The sequence below is a fragment of the Marmota monax genome, unplaced genomic scaffold (genome assembly GCF_021218885.2).
Source record: "Marmota monax isolate L192 unplaced genomic scaffold, Marmota_monax_Labrador192_F-V1.1 WCK01_AAM20220418_F8-fsc00003, whole genome shotgun sequence".
Classification (NCBI taxonomy): domain Eukaryota; kingdom Metazoa; phylum Chordata; class Mammalia; order Rodentia; family Sciuridae; genus Marmota; species Marmota monax.
Window position 1 is genome coordinate 15,450,682 of NW_026694084.1, and position 15,769 is coordinate 15,466,450.

At 33.2% G+C, this 15,769-nt stretch overlaps 1 protein-coding gene across 1 annotated transcript in view; it reads right to left on the bottom strand.

Annotated features, from left to right (window-relative positions):
- Positions 1-15,731, bottom strand: part of Eif3e (eukaryotic translation initiation factor 3 subunit E) — a 48,823-nt gene extending 33,092 nt beyond the window's left edge. Inside the window, exons 1-5 of the mRNA XM_046464696.2 lie at positions 15,585-15,731; positions 10,122-10,236; positions 8,441-8,558; positions 5,897-5,939; positions 4,800-4,904 (exon numbers count right to left, since the gene is read on the bottom strand). Of these exons, the coding sequence (XP_046320652.1) occupies positions 4,800-4,904; positions 5,897-5,939; positions 8,441-8,558; positions 10,122-10,236; positions 15,585-15,674 (471 nt within the window). The 5' untranslated portion in view covers positions 15,675-15,731. The remainder of the gene's footprint in view (positions 1-4,799; positions 4,905-5,896; positions 5,940-8,440; positions 8,559-10,121; positions 10,237-15,584) is intronic.
- Between the last annotated feature and the right edge of the window lie 38 nt (positions 15,732-15,769).

A 15,769-nucleotide genomic window follows, 5' to 3' on the forward strand; every position in this document is an offset into this window, starting at 1 on the left:
AAGGTAGATAATTTTTATTCATGAGGGGAACGAGAGGGTCTATAATATAGATAGTAATATAACCCAACTCAGCTGTGTAGCTTAAATAACATATGTAGAAATTATATCCCCTGATAAATAGTAAGAACTCAGTAAATGTTATTATCAAAATGATGACGAACCACACTAAGATTCCATCTCACTCCAGTCAGAATGGCAATTATCAAGAATACTAGTAAACATAAATTTAGTGAAGATGTGGGGGAATAGATACACTCATACATTGCTGGTGAGACTGCAAACTGGTGCAATCACTCTGGTAGGCAGTATGGAAATTCCTCATACTTGAAATAAAACCACCATTTGATCCAGTTATTCCACTCCTTGGTATATATCCAAATGACTTAAAATTAGCATACTAAATGAAACATCAATGTTTGTAATAGTTCAACTCACAATAGCTAAGCTGTGGAACCAACCTAGGTGCTCTTCAACAGATGAATGAACAAAAATAAATGTGGTGTCTATGCACAATGGTATGTTACTCAGCTACAAAGAAGAATGAAATTATGGCTTTTGCCAATAAATGGATGTAATCAGACTATCATGCTAAGTGTAATCCAATCTCCAAAAGTCAAAGACAGAATTTTCTGATATGAAGATACTAATACACAATAAGGGAGGGGATATAAGTTCATTGGATTAGACAAAGGGGAATGAAGGGAAGTGAGAAGGGATGGGAATAGGAAATATAGTATAAGTTATATTCCATGTATGTGTAACACATCAAAATACATTCTACTGTCACCTATATATCCTGTATGTCTAAAAACAATAAATAAAAAAAATAAATTTAAAAAAATGACGAGGAAAGGGAAATGATATCATAAAACTACAGGTTAACTGAACAAAACTCTGCCCACCCTAAATTTCTTTCTTTGGTAGTACTAATTATATCAAATGTACTAGAAAACATTTAGCAAAGTCTAAGAGCAGGCAAATTAATAGAGACTACATTTATAAATTAAATTCAAAAACACAGGCATGAAACCACTAGTTCTAATTATTATAATGAAGTATATCCACAACATAACTTGTACATGAATATTCATGACTATATTTGTTACAGGCAAAAACTGGAAGTAATCCAAATGCTCATTAACAGACAAATACATATTTAGATTTTGGTATATTCATAGAATGGAATACTACTTAGCAATAAAAAGAATCCAACTTCTCATAAATACAATAACGTGAATGAATCTCAAAAAATTGCTGTTGAAAATAAAAAGTCAGACATGCACACAGACATACTATATCCTTCCACGTGATATTTGAGAACAGGCAAAACTAATCTATAGGATCATAAAGCTAGGGGTAGAACACAACTGCAAAGAGACCACAGAAAATACTCTTAATCTTAACAGATGACAGTTATCCACCTATATGCATTTGCAAAATTTGTTTAAATTAAGCCAAGCATGACCTATAATACCAGCTACACCGGAGGCGAATGCAAGAGAAGCACAAGTTCAAGACATGTGCAAGGATCTGGGTTAAATCCACAGGAGTGCAAAAATAAATAAATAACTACATAAATAAATGAGTAAATAATTTTAAAAAACCCACGAAAACCACTGTTCCAATTATAAAGGATTAAATGTTTAAATGTTTGATCCTTCTTAGGAAAGGAAATCTGGGAAATAAGATATTTCATCAAGTCTTAAGTTGCCATAAATTTTTAAGATAGAACATTTTGTGTTTCCAAAACCAAAAACTACCAACAACTAATTTAAGTCACATTGCAATTTAAGATGTTAAAACACGAAAAACCATGTCTGAAAAATCAATATGAAATAGACATCTTTAATACTGATATTACAACAGGGTACGTCAAAGCCAAAACCTCAGTCAAGACCCTAAAAAAGCCTTCCAAAGCCACCAGTACTCAAGCTGCTGTTATTATTTTTTTTCCAGGGGGGATAGGGTCTTTGTATATGCTTTCCAGGGTAGTCTGGTCTTGAACTTGTAGGCAAGAGCTCCTTCTGCCTCAGCCTCCAGAGCAGTTGGGACTATAAGCATGCACGAGCATGCTCAGTTCTCAAGCTGTCTGAGCTTCACAGAAAATTACTTTTACGTGGAATGGTCTACATTTAACAGTGGATACACCCTCAGTGACATATATACACATATATATCTACAAAGCTCTGATCACAAAGAATTCTAGCATCTTAGAGTGATGTTTACTTCAAATACTTGCTTACTGGGTTATATTTTGAAGCCAGACCAAAGGGTACATATAGTGATGGCAGTTTTAATTAAATAGTTCAATGTTAACTTTCAAAGCAAAAGCATTAAAAAGTTCCTACCAACCTTCTCCATTTCATTTCAATTAACACATTTCTCAGTGCATAAGGCAAAGAAGCTTCACAATAAAAATGGATGCATCTAAGAATTCCTTACTGTATAAAAGTCTCCAAGTCCTTTTAAAATAAAGGCAGATTCTAGGGTCACACTGCTTTAATTTATACAACACTGACCTACAATAGGTCATTCAGAGAGTCAAATTCTAATCTCAGAGCATAGTTACAATGGCTCTTTCATAGCTTATGTTTCTCTAACCATAGATTTAAAAGAATAACCAACCACCAGGAAAGAATTTAGAAATGAACAAAGCTATCGCAGAAAAATTAAATAAATGAAAACAATGATGCTTTTCATCCCAAATGCAACACACAATTTTTATTTTTGATATTAAAATTTCAAATACATAGATCTATCTAAAAGCAAAAAAAAAGATAATATAATCTATTCTTATTCTTATAATCTTAGCATTCTTAACCTCTGCCAATATGCCAACAGAAAGCACAAGATGAGACAAAAATTTAAAAATGAGTTGCACCTAACTTCTAAGAACTAGTCAATCTCTATATATTCACTGCTCTTAATGTCAAGACATTATTTACATTAATATGTTTTTTGTGTTCAGATCACAATATTCACCACTCTACCAAAATGATATTTGAGTTCCAGCACAAGATTTGTTGGAACGATGCAAAAACTTAAAATTAAGCCAGATTTTTTTAAGACACATATTTTAAAAAGTAAACATAAAAATTCCCAAAATCTTAACTACCAATTGTGAAAATTTTCACACTAATTATAAAACCATACTACATAAACATAATGTTACTATTAAAATTAAAATATTACATATTCTGCAATAAAAGCTTTTTGTAGAAGTATAGTGAGTTTTTTAATCCCCAAAAGGTTCATGTGTACGACTCTGGCTCAACTCCATGTCATTACAGTTGGCTCTTCATACCAACCTGCTTTCAAGGGTGGATATGCTAGAAGAGTTTCAATATCTGGATTTCCAGAAGTTACCTTAAGTTTCCATGTCTTAGCAAAATGGCACATTCACTCACTGAGCAGCAACAATAAATTTACTGTGCTGGAACTCTAACATGACACTAAATCTTCATTCTCAAAATTCAATCCCAGCATTAACAAATGATATGAATAACCAACTCTTTTCATGTACCTGTAATCATACCAGGCTTCTGATTTTACAATCCTGGTTTAAGCTGTTTACATTTTCAAAGTAATCAACTTTTGCTCTCCTAAAACCCTGGTAATATTCAAAGTAAACCTGATGGAATTTTCTGATAAATCACCACAAGTTTAGCATCACTGATTACCTTCAATGCACTTGCAAGCTAACCACAGCTAATCTGCAAATGAAGAATCAAATTGTACATGGAAAGAAAAGAAAAATAATTTGTTTTAAATCAAAGTTGGGAATACACAGAACAACTTTATGTTTCGAGGGAAGGATAGTGGATAACTTTAAAAACGAAGTTTTTTTGCACAATTTCAACATAGGAATTGTATGAATCAATAACACCAATCTGTTCCCTTCCCCACAAAAAGGGAAAATTAAATTTTATAGAAAACAATCAAAGGTAGAAGCTATAAGTCTTTTCTTTGTGAGTCTTTTCCAACTTCCAGGATTATGGAGAGAAATCACAGGCTTTTAGGTACTTGCTTACTAACTGAAAGTAAGTAACAAATTGTAATTTCTCAAATGTGAGGCTACATAAAGCCATTTCGGTTATACTAGAAGGCATTTATTAATACAATTAGCTAAACAGAAGACAGAATGAAGAAAGTCTATCTGAAGGCCTGATTTTTAACTGGCTTTACACAATTCTCCTTCCCTAACAAAAGCACTGAATCTAGGCTAGGAATTCATTAAACAGACTTCTTTGTAACAAGAAGGGTACTTTATGGTTAATAGTATTATTTAAACTTATCTATATCTCACATAATGGTGAAACCATTAATCATTGCATTCTAACAGTTGAAGGCATAGCTAAATAGAAAAAGTTACTATTAAAGAATAAAATCTTTTAAAAATACCATTAGATTTCCACAGATGTTTAAAATGTTTTAGGACTAAATATTTAATTAAAATTAAGAATTATGAATTTATTAAATAATAAACACCTAGGTTATGCCACTTACTAATATTATAATAAATCTATTACACCACAGAATTCCACTAATGCTAAAATTCACATAGCAACAAATCAGTAGTTCCTGCTTTTGGATTTCAAGGACAAGTTAATACTCCAAATTTTGAGGTCCTAATGTAAAGTTTCCTTTTTTTTTTTTTTTTTTTTGCTGTGAAAGGTTCATTTCCTCCCTTCTTTGCCAAGGACTGTTGAAAATGTGGACAGAACGAAATCTATACACGTTTTGAGGAACCAAGAAAATTCTATAAAATAGAGGACACAGAAATAAAATAAAATACTTACCAACACTCTAAAAAAGTAAAGATATTCTGCTGCTCCTGAGTAATTTCCACATTCATACTGGAATTTTGCGTACCTGTAGAGTGTATCTAAATATTCCTGCCTAAACTAGGGAAAAAAAAAAAAGTAGTAGTTCTATTTGTTAATGAGATTTAAAATTCAATTCTATAAAATGTGTAGAATAAACCTCAGTTAACTAAAAACTAGCCTCCAAACCAAACCAACTTTTTGAATAATGTAAACAAAGTGGAACTGAAATCTAAAAGAACTATAAAATGGAAAATACACAAATCCACTCAAATATGCTGTATGGACGTCAGAAAGAGTATTCTGCTCCAGTGCTTTCTTTGTTATAGTTATATAACTATTATAATTATAAAATATTATAAAAATGAGAGGTGAAACTTGAATGCAAGGAGCTAGTGTTGTGGCTCAGTGGTCAAGTGCTTGCCTAGCAGTGTTAGGCACTGGGTTTGATCCTCAGCACCACATAAAAATAAATAAATAAACAAACGAATAAATAAAGGAAATGTGTCCAAACAACTAAACAAATTTTAAAAAACCTTTTTTTTTGAATGCAAGGTAAAGATTATATGCAAAGCATCACACTTTGAGTTAATACAGGAGAAATGAGATTAAGAAATGGCTACAAAAGGTTATAACATTTTTTTACTTGTGAATTTGAGAACTTAAAAAGACTCTGATGTCAAGAACCCAAAGAATTGCTTAATTCTACTACTTAAAGCATTTCTAATTCATATCTAGTTCTGTTTTTACTTACTTGTGAATCCACAAAAAAGGCACCCTGTGCCCTGTAATTCTTAGCCTGCAATTGGTACTAACAAATACTATAATATGATAATTCTGGAGTAAATTAATCAAAACTTTAAGAATCTGTTATCTAAAAGTAATTATAAACATATATTTTCCTATCAATACTACTTTTGAAAAACTAAATTTTCAAAAACATAACTGATATATTTAATATGTAAATCTGAATATTATGAGTAAGCCAAGATTCGAACCTATCTGCACAGCACTTGTATTTAATTAGCCTTATTAGATCATGAATACTTTGAAACATTTTTAAAAACACTTACCCCATGCTTGTCTGCCAGGTAGTCAAATAGCATCCGACCATCCCTTAATAATAAAAAGCAAAAATTATTGTAATTAACACCACAGAATACAAGCATATCCAACTTCTAAGTTATTACCTACACAAAGTTAATTTAAATATCTTAATATGAGAATTACAAACTTAAAAAATTCACTTTCAGATTCCTTTAGCTCTAATTTAAAAATTATAAATGCCGATTTACCACATCTAAAGTAAGGTCCTTAAGACATTTTAAATAAAACCAGAATATATATGTTTTTATGGTGGTTTACTTAGGTAGTAATCTACAAAGAATGATATTTGCTCTCTGAGATTACAATTTTGATGGGTAATACAGTCTTATAAAAGAGGGGCTCAAAAAATGTGCTACGTAAAATAGCAAGAATTAATCCTATATATAAATGTTATCTCCCTCCTCAATCTGATATTTTTCAGAGGAACAGTGATTTGGCAAGTTTCCAAGATTAATAAATCAGGTCAAATTTATAATGCCTATGTCACATATCCTATATAATCATTATTTAAAACAAACTGCCAAATAACTCAATTTAACTTAAATCAACTTTGCATTAATTTGAGATGCTAACAAATTGGTAAAAGAAAAGTTAATGAAAAAGATATCAAGGGACAATGAACAACAGGCATAGACGCCTTTTTTATGTTCATTTTTAAAAATTAAAAAGCTGCAGGGCGGGGGTGGGATACTCTACCACTAAGCTACATTCCTAGTCCCTTTTATTTCTGAGACATGTTCTCTCTAAGTAGCCTAGGCTGGCCTCAAATTTGCAAACCTCCTACTTCAGCTTCCTGAGCTGCTGGGATTATAGGTGTGTGCTACTAAACCCAGTTAAAAAATCTGGGAGTCTAATTTTATTTCAAGATTTAATAAGGAAGGAAGATGTCATCATTAAAATTAATAAGGGTATATTATAATAGTGAATATGAAGTTTGCATGAAATTTTAACATAATAGGATTTTAAGAAAACATTTCTGTGGATCATAGTAAATAACTATGTTATCAAACTCCTTATGCCACTCAGGTATATAATCCCTGACTTACAGCTGACTTAGTATTTCTGAGAAAGTATGAAAAATAAAAGTTTATTCCTTTGAAAGATTCTACTCCTTTGAAAATAGATAGTTTATAAGTTTATTCATATTGCACATGTTAACACTTGATTATTCATCTCCCATTTTTTTCCTATTAAGCTACAAGGAAGTATTTTCCTAATATTTGGTGAACACATCTTATGTCCATCTTATTCATTTCCTAATACCATTACTTCCCAGCCTTTAAATGACTAAAGCATCCTAAATATTCTAATATACTCCAACACCTGGATTATTTTAGGCATTCCTTTGTAAGCAATTATATGTGGCTTGACAGTCTATAATTACTAATTTATTTCAAGAATATACAAGTAATTTAGTTATACTATATCTTTATAAGAAAGTTTTATCAGTGTATGTGAGTATAATATGCCATAGTATAGTATACTATAGCATGGCATAGTAATTATAACAGTATTTGCTTGTTTTCTAAAAATATGTAATTAACATATCCTCAAATCACAAATAAAAACGTGGAGCTAGTCTCTAAATATCTGGTTTGAACACATATTATACAAACTAAAGCTGCAACATGTCAACACCTTTAGGAATATATTGATAGCTAAGACTTTCACAATGATATTATTTAATTTTAATAATTTTATTTTAAAATATTTCTAAAATCCAAAAGGCTTCAATTAATGGTATGTCTTAAATCAAACTAAATTACTTTCTTTGGAAACCAAACAATAACTCTATTTTTAGCTAAAGGGAAGTTAGTAATAAAATAATCTTATCAGCTCCACACCACCTTCCTTGAGCTGAGCATTGAGAGTAGACAGATATGAAAGAATGTAGCAAGTGATAAAATGAGTTCAGGTTTCTCTTCCACTAGGCAACCTATGTGCTTCATGAATTGCCCAGACAAGAGTTTTGTGTTTTTTTTGTTTTTTTTCCAGATGGATCTTTACTTATTTATATGTGGTGCTAAGAATCGAACTCAATACCTCACATATGCTAGGCAAGGGTTCTACCATTGAACCACAACCCCAGCCCTGAGATAGAGGGTTTTTTAAGCAACATTTTGGTTGGGTAATTCTTTGTTAGGGAAAGAGGGTTATAGTCCTATGCTCTATAAAATGTTTAGCAGCATTCCTGGTCTCTACTTGCTTGGTGCTAGTACCATCTCTCCAGTTTTGAAAACCAAAAATGTTTCCAAATAGTACCAAATGTTGCCTGAAAAGGAGGAGAAGGGATATATGGTTACAGCATAATCAGGTGTGAATAACTGGTTAAAAAAACATTTATTAATAAGAAATACTGCACCCTGAAAAATAAAAATTAATGAAAATAAACAGATGAAGCAATCATTTACATCATGAACTTTTACTATGGAATACTAAATAAAGTTTGATTTAAAATCTGTATGCATCCACACAAAAGATCACTTTTAGAATTTATACTAAGAGATTACCTGGTTGACTGCATTTGCCTTGTAGTTTCTGGATCTTCAAACATCTTCACAATTGGTTCTGTTTCTGCCTGAAGCTGTTTCAACTGTGCAACAACTGTGGTTCTTTTTTCTCTCAAAGCTAATTAAAAATGCAAAACAGTAAAGTTACGGAGTGTTAAATTACACTGCTCACCCTGAGAATGCCTAAAATATTGTCAATTTACTTAAGCTATGCACATATTTATTTACACCAGATATAGTCACATGCTGGAGACCACAGTACTTCCCAGATTCACAATTTCTTTTTTTCTAACTCGGTAAAGGCACATAAAAGAAGGAAACCTCTTCCTCAGGAGATTTCAAGTTCAAGGCCAGCCTCAGCTACTTTGCCAGGCTCTAAGTAAAAAGTGAGACCCTGTCTCAACTTAAACAAGAAAAAGGACTGGGGATTTAATAAGTAAAGTGCTCCTGGGTTAAATCTCCAATACCAATAAAAAAAGAAAGAAAAACAGTTTACTGTTTACAGCACAAACTAAATTTAAATAGCTAATATCATTGCAAGAAACTATATATAAATGAAAAAATGATTATTTGATTGTAATAACTTCTGCATTATACATTACAAAGTATACTATTCTACTATAGAACAGTGCTTCTTTATACACAGAAGGGGTCTATGAACAAATTTTAAGAAATGTCAATCTAAACAAAGTAAACTGTACTTCTCTACTGACAGAATTTAAATGCTATTGTACATAGAAAATGCTGCAGTATTTCCCAAACTTACAGGACCACTTTTTGAAAGAAACACCTATTACACAGAAAACAAGAGTTTAGAAACCACTATCCCAGTAGACCTCCAACATGAGTATTGGGCCTCATCCATGAATCAAATGTATGAAATATGATATGTCAAGAGCTATGTAATGTTTTGAACAACTAATAAAAAAAATTTCTAATTAAGTAGGTCTGGGGTGTGGTCCCAAATTTCTAGTTTTAAGAAATTCTCTCAGGTGAACCGATAATGCTGGTCCTTGATGACCATACTTGGAAAATACAGGCTATATCAGATGTCTCAAGATTAAAAACAAACAAAAAGCTAACTGAAAAAGTTAGCAAACAAACAAAATTGCAACATTTTCAGATAACCCTAAGGAAATAATGTGATCCATAGACACAACTTTGATAATATATAATATGAAGTGAAGGTACTTGATGACCAATTTCACATCTTTTTTCTTTTTTGGTATCAGAGATTAATCTCCTGGCACTTTACCAGGAGCCACATCCTTAGGCCTCCCCCACTTTTTGATACCAGGGAACTGAACTCAGGGGCACTCAACCACAGAGCGACAACCCAGCCCTATTTTGTGTTTTAATTAGAGACAGGGTCTCACTGAGTTGCTTAGGGCCTTGTTAAGTTGCTGAGGCTGGCTTTGAACTAATGATCCTTCTGCCTTAGTTTCTGGAGCCCTGGGATTAGAGGCCTGCACCACCAAACCCAGCCTAGTTTTCTTTCACATCTCCCAGAAAGAAAAATAACACATTTCAGAAGCCCTGTAACCTTTACATTACCTTTCACCCAGAGAACTTTAAAATCACTCAATTATTTTTGGCTAAAGCTCTTATAAATCACAAAATTACTGAGAATGTACACATTCTCAGTCACAAAGTAAGTTTCAGTTTTAGTAACAAAACTCACCATGAGGAATATCATCAGAATAAAGGTTTTTGTACACATCCATAGCAAAGTCTACCATGTTGGTGTCACTAAGTAGATCCAATTTCCCTTGTAGTAATTCTTTTTCATTATATATCTGCAAGAGAAAATCACTTTCCAATGAATACATTTAAGTTCCCCAAATAAACTGATAATATCAAGATAAGCTTACCTAGAAACATATTTCATGATACCTTTTATAAAATATTATAACTATTAATTCATCTTCTAACAAGAAAAGCAACCAATATTTTATGATACCTTTTATAAAATATTATAACTATTAATTCATCTTCTAACAAGAAAAGCAACCAATACAGAAAGCATCCTACCTATAGAGACATATCTTGCTTACTTGGAGGTAAAAAAAGCCATTCTTTTTTCTATCAAGTAACCTTTTGTCCTTTCTAGACAAGGCTAAAAACCCATACCATTTCCCCTGCAAAGCACAAAGAATTGTCTCCTATCCATATCCAGTTAATTAAGAATAAGCTCTTAAGTTTGTCACCTTCTTGGTACCCCTCACATCCACATGATGCCTACCCGCCTCTCCTTAATCTTAATGTGGCCTCTCTTTTACCTCCACATATTTTCTCTCATTAAATAGCAACAGTCTTTTATAGTGCTTCCCCAAATGAAACTAGCACCGTTTTGTAAGTCAACAATGTCATACTACGTTTTTAGTTTGCAAAAAGTCTTGGAAGAAAACATACTCTGTAGTATAGGAACTAAATAGATACATACACAAACCTACATAAACAAGTAGTACATTAAGCAATATGCAAGTAAATCATAATATTTAGGGGGAGAGAGGCTTCAGCAAAAGAAAAGATTTCTGTACTGAATTTAATTTTACCAAGAAAAAAAAAATTCAAAAAGATACTGAAATAGTTCACTGTCCACAAGAAGGTGGTCAAATGGTATGACCACAGCTCAAATAGCTCTGAGTTCAAAACTGAACCTTCAAAACATAAAATTCACACAAAAGAGTAGATAATTCAACTGAAAAGGCTAAAAGATTGAAATAGTCACTTCACAAAAGAGGATAGCCAAATGACCAGTAGGTGTATAAAAATGTTCTCAAACTCATTAATTATAAAAGAAATGGATATTCAAACCACAATAAAAATCAGAAAAACTGTAGTTAATGTAGACATAGACTAACTGGAATATTCATACTCTGCCAGCACGAGCACAACCACTTTGGAAGACTGTTTTTATCTCATAAAGTTTTTACCTCATATCTCATTTATCTCATACTTTGTGACTCAACTACTCTGCTCCTAGGGACCCAAAAGGGTGTGTATATTTAAAATGCATTTCTAAAAATATTTACAGCAGCCCTATTTACAAAAGTTGAGTCTATCAATGTCAGAATGAGTATACAGACTGGTGTATTAGTACAATGAATTAACATTCATCATTGAAAATCCTGACTGACAGAAGTTTCACACGCTTAAGTGATAAAAGCCATACAAAGCAGCACACGGTGGCAAGTGCTAATTCCAAACCAGAAAAAAACTGATCTATCATCAGAATAGGGATTACAGTTGGTACGTGTGAGTAACAGACTAAGATCAGAAGGCAAAGTTAGGATGTTTTGCAATGTTTGACCCAATGATGGTGGTAAGACAAATGTGTTCCTTGTTCACTTGTTTAAATCTACACCTGCACAGATCAACTTCTCTCAATTCTATCACATAGGTCTATTTATTCTGTAAAGGGCAGAATGAATATTTTAGATTGTGAGTCAAGAAGTAAAAATTGAGGACATTATGTAATTATAAGTAAAAAGCAGATCTCCATAATTTCTTTTTTCTTTCCACATTTATTTTTGGTGCATCAGAGTTGCACATAATAATGACATTTGTTGTTATATATTTGTATATGTGCAGAATAATAGAGGTCTAATGAGAATGAAATTTTTTGAATACTTGATTTAACTGGCATATAAAATTATATACAAATATAATTGAAAATGTTTGCAAATGTTCATCCACTACAAAACATTCTTATTCAGCTATAAATAAAAAATAAAATAAAATAATATCATCGGCAGGAAAATGGATGGAACCTGAGAACATTATTTTTAGTAAAATTGGCCAAACTCAGAATGTCAAGGGTCGTGTCTTCTCTCATATGTGGAAACTAAGAAGAAAAAGGGAAAGAATGGTGGTGGTGGGGAATCTCATGAAAATCAAAGGAAGATCTGTAGAAGAGAGAAAAGAGATCAGGGGATAGGAGCAGAGGAGGAAGAGGGGAAAGTGCTACGGAATGATATTGGTGAGATTATATTGTGTTCATATATGAACATGTAAAAACAAATCCCACCATTATATACAACTATAATGTACCAATAAAAATAATAATAATTTTCGCTTGCAGATCACACAAAAATAACAGGCAGAGGCCTGTAATTTGGTTCCTAGGACATGGTTTGCTGATCCCTAATTCCCTAGTCTATCAACTTCTTGTAAAACAACAACTTCTTAATAGATTTAAGAACCTTGCTTTTTTTTTTTTTTTTTTTGTCATCTCTTCCAACATCCATAATGAGAATTCTTTGAAAACTCAAGTCTTAAAGTTTCTTTATCCCACTTTGGTGCCCCCAACATATGTTCTAAAGCATTTCCTCCTCCTCCCTTTTTTTTTTTTTTTGCAGAGCGGGGGCAGGATGGGGATTGAACCCAGGGGAGCTTTACCACTGGGCTACATCCCTACCCCTTTTTATTTTAAGACAGGATCTCCCTAAGATGTGTAAGGCCTAAGTTACTAAGGTTGATATTGAACTTGAGATCTTCCTGCATCAGCCTTCTTCGCTACTCAGATTACATGTCTGCACAACGATGCCTATACTGTTTCCAGCTTTTGTGTACCTCTTTTTGGTATCTGTCACTTTCAACCTTGGTTTGGATATCACTTTCAGCTCTTTCAAAGATTTTCTTTTTAGCACTATTATTGATTTCTTCTTTTTCTCTAATCACGTACAATTTTAATGTCAACATCTAGATCTGAAAAATTCATATATTTTCTAGGTTGTGGCTAAGGTCAAATAAATAATGTTTCAAACCTAAGCAATAATATTATTCAATCACATTTTGTGCTTTTCTCTGATCAGTAACTCTTAATTAATCTCCAGATAATATTTATCTACAAGCCTATCCCCAAATACTTCTCTATTACTCTTAAAACCTTCCCCAGCTACTCCCACTATGACAATGACCATCATTAGTTCTATAATGTGTGATTTTTGATGTCAGTTGAGGATCCCTATACTTGTCTTCAGTCAGTTTCCTTGATCACCATTTCTAGTCTTTTCCTCTGTACTCAAAACCCTAATTCCCTGTCTCCACTTATAGTATGGCCTAGTATCCTAAGGGAAAATATTCAGGAATACTTACTCTACCTCCAAAGTATTAAATGCTTTATATGCATTACCTCAAGTAATTTTTCTAACAATCCCATATCAACATTTTATTCATGAGAAAAGGCTTAGTTAAAAAGGGAAAGAACCTGCTTTGAAGGGCACAGAGATATTAAATCATAGAGTTAGGATCCTAACCCAGGTCCAAATTCAGTACACAGAGACCCACACACTGCACCACTTATCCTTCCACTTCAGGAGAATAAAAAAAGTGAGACATAAAGATGTATTATTTAACTATTTATTAAACAGCCATTAAAAGCCAGACAATTTCATGGGCTGAGAACACAGCAGGGAATGAAATAAAGCTCCTGCTCTCTTGGAGCTTATGTTATCCAACACACCACAAATATTAGCAAATTATTTTCCTTAGTGCAATCGTGATCACTGACTCTACCCTAACTATCTAGACTTCAAGACTCAAAAGCCCCTCAAAAGTGGTTTCTGCCTACTAAAGGTAACAGAATCTCAATTTTGACAGCCCCTTTGCCAAAACTTGACCAACATTACCTTTGCATTATATTATATAATTATATTTTGTATTACTTTTGCATTATATTATAAACATACAACTTTATAGCACAGGTTAAGTTTTTTAATGGTGAGATGCCTGGCTCTAATCTTAAATTTCTCACAATTCCATGCCCCAATACTTAGTAACTGCTAAATAATCTATCTAGTCTTCCTCTTCATATATAAGAACCAACATTCTCTCTAGGGAGGAAGGTATTGGGTATAGATTATGTTTCATTGTAGGACATGACTCTATTAAAATTTATATGTACACATTCCTCCCTTTTTCTGTCTTGAAAAAATGAAAGTGTAAAGAACACAAAAAATATGAAGTTCAACGACTTTAGAACACTTCTACATGTAGTTGGTAAAGGATCTCAAAATATGGCCCATTTCTCCTCCTTGATCTTTGGTAAATTATCCTTATCTATCAAAAAAAGGGAACAAGACAACAAACTCAACATTTTATTCAAGCTCTAATATGCAAGCATAAAAAGAAAGTGAAGGGAAAAATACATCCTTAAAGTTTTATATGGCAAAACATTTTTTGGACATTTGCTGAAAATGAACTTTGCTGTTTCTGAACATCAACAATCTTAATAGTTGTCTGTGTTTAAAAAAGGTTTATATAAATACCTGTTTAGTGAACCAGAATTATCTGGAAGCTTCGAGAAATTTATTGATTATGAAATAGCACCAATTTCCAAATAAACATAATTTTAACTAAGCTTAATATTTCTTTTAAACCAATCTTTCTTTTCAGTCCAGTAAAACTTTTAGGATGGAAACATGCTTTAAGATTATGTTCTGTAGCTACACATTTATTCAAGGTATCTCAAGGAGTTAAAGAAAGGTTAACAACCCATTCAAATTACTTGTAATCCATACACTTATACACTGGAAAACAATCTTTAAGTTAAAATCTGTGGTTTTGTGGAGTTTTAAAAAGTTTTTGGTCCCTGTCCGAATCTGACAACATCTGTTACGCTTCCAGGAAGTGACTACTTCAAAGATCAAGAAACAACGCAAAGAACTCACAATTTAAGTGCTAGGTATTTAAGTGTACGAAGGATTCGATATGCAATAATTCAAATCCAAACGCACGGTTCCTACAGTTCTCCAAAGAAAAACCAAAACTTCTAACAATACTGCAATTTGCTTTTAGGAGCCGGCCTGAAGCTCCAGCGTTACTACAGCAAGGCCAGGGAAACAACTTCCGAGAGACCTGACGCGAACGACCCCGGGCCCGCATCTCAAAAAGTGAAGCAAAGACCTTTCTTCCCAGAATTCTACACAGTCATCTCACTCCTTCCTACCGCCAAACTTCCCGGAGCTCATCAACTGGGACCAAGCTAAACGACTAGGAGTGGGTCCTTACTCTCCGGATGGGGGCCAAAGTGGCCGCCGCCTCACACGTGTATCAGGCCTAGGGCTACAGCCGCCGTCTTAGGGCCGTACCCGGCACCTCGCCCGCTCCCACACCTTCCTCGCGCCCACAGTCGTCTCACCTCCTTCACGGAGAGAAACTCAAGGAGCGGAAAGACCAGATGACGATCCAAAAAGTGGGCGATACGAGTAGTCAGGTCGTACTCCGCCATCTTGCCAAAGAAAAGAGGAGTATGGTTCACTAAAACTTTATTGGTAGAGCCGACAAACGAACAGACAGACGCCTACTGCGCATGTGCGCTGCTTA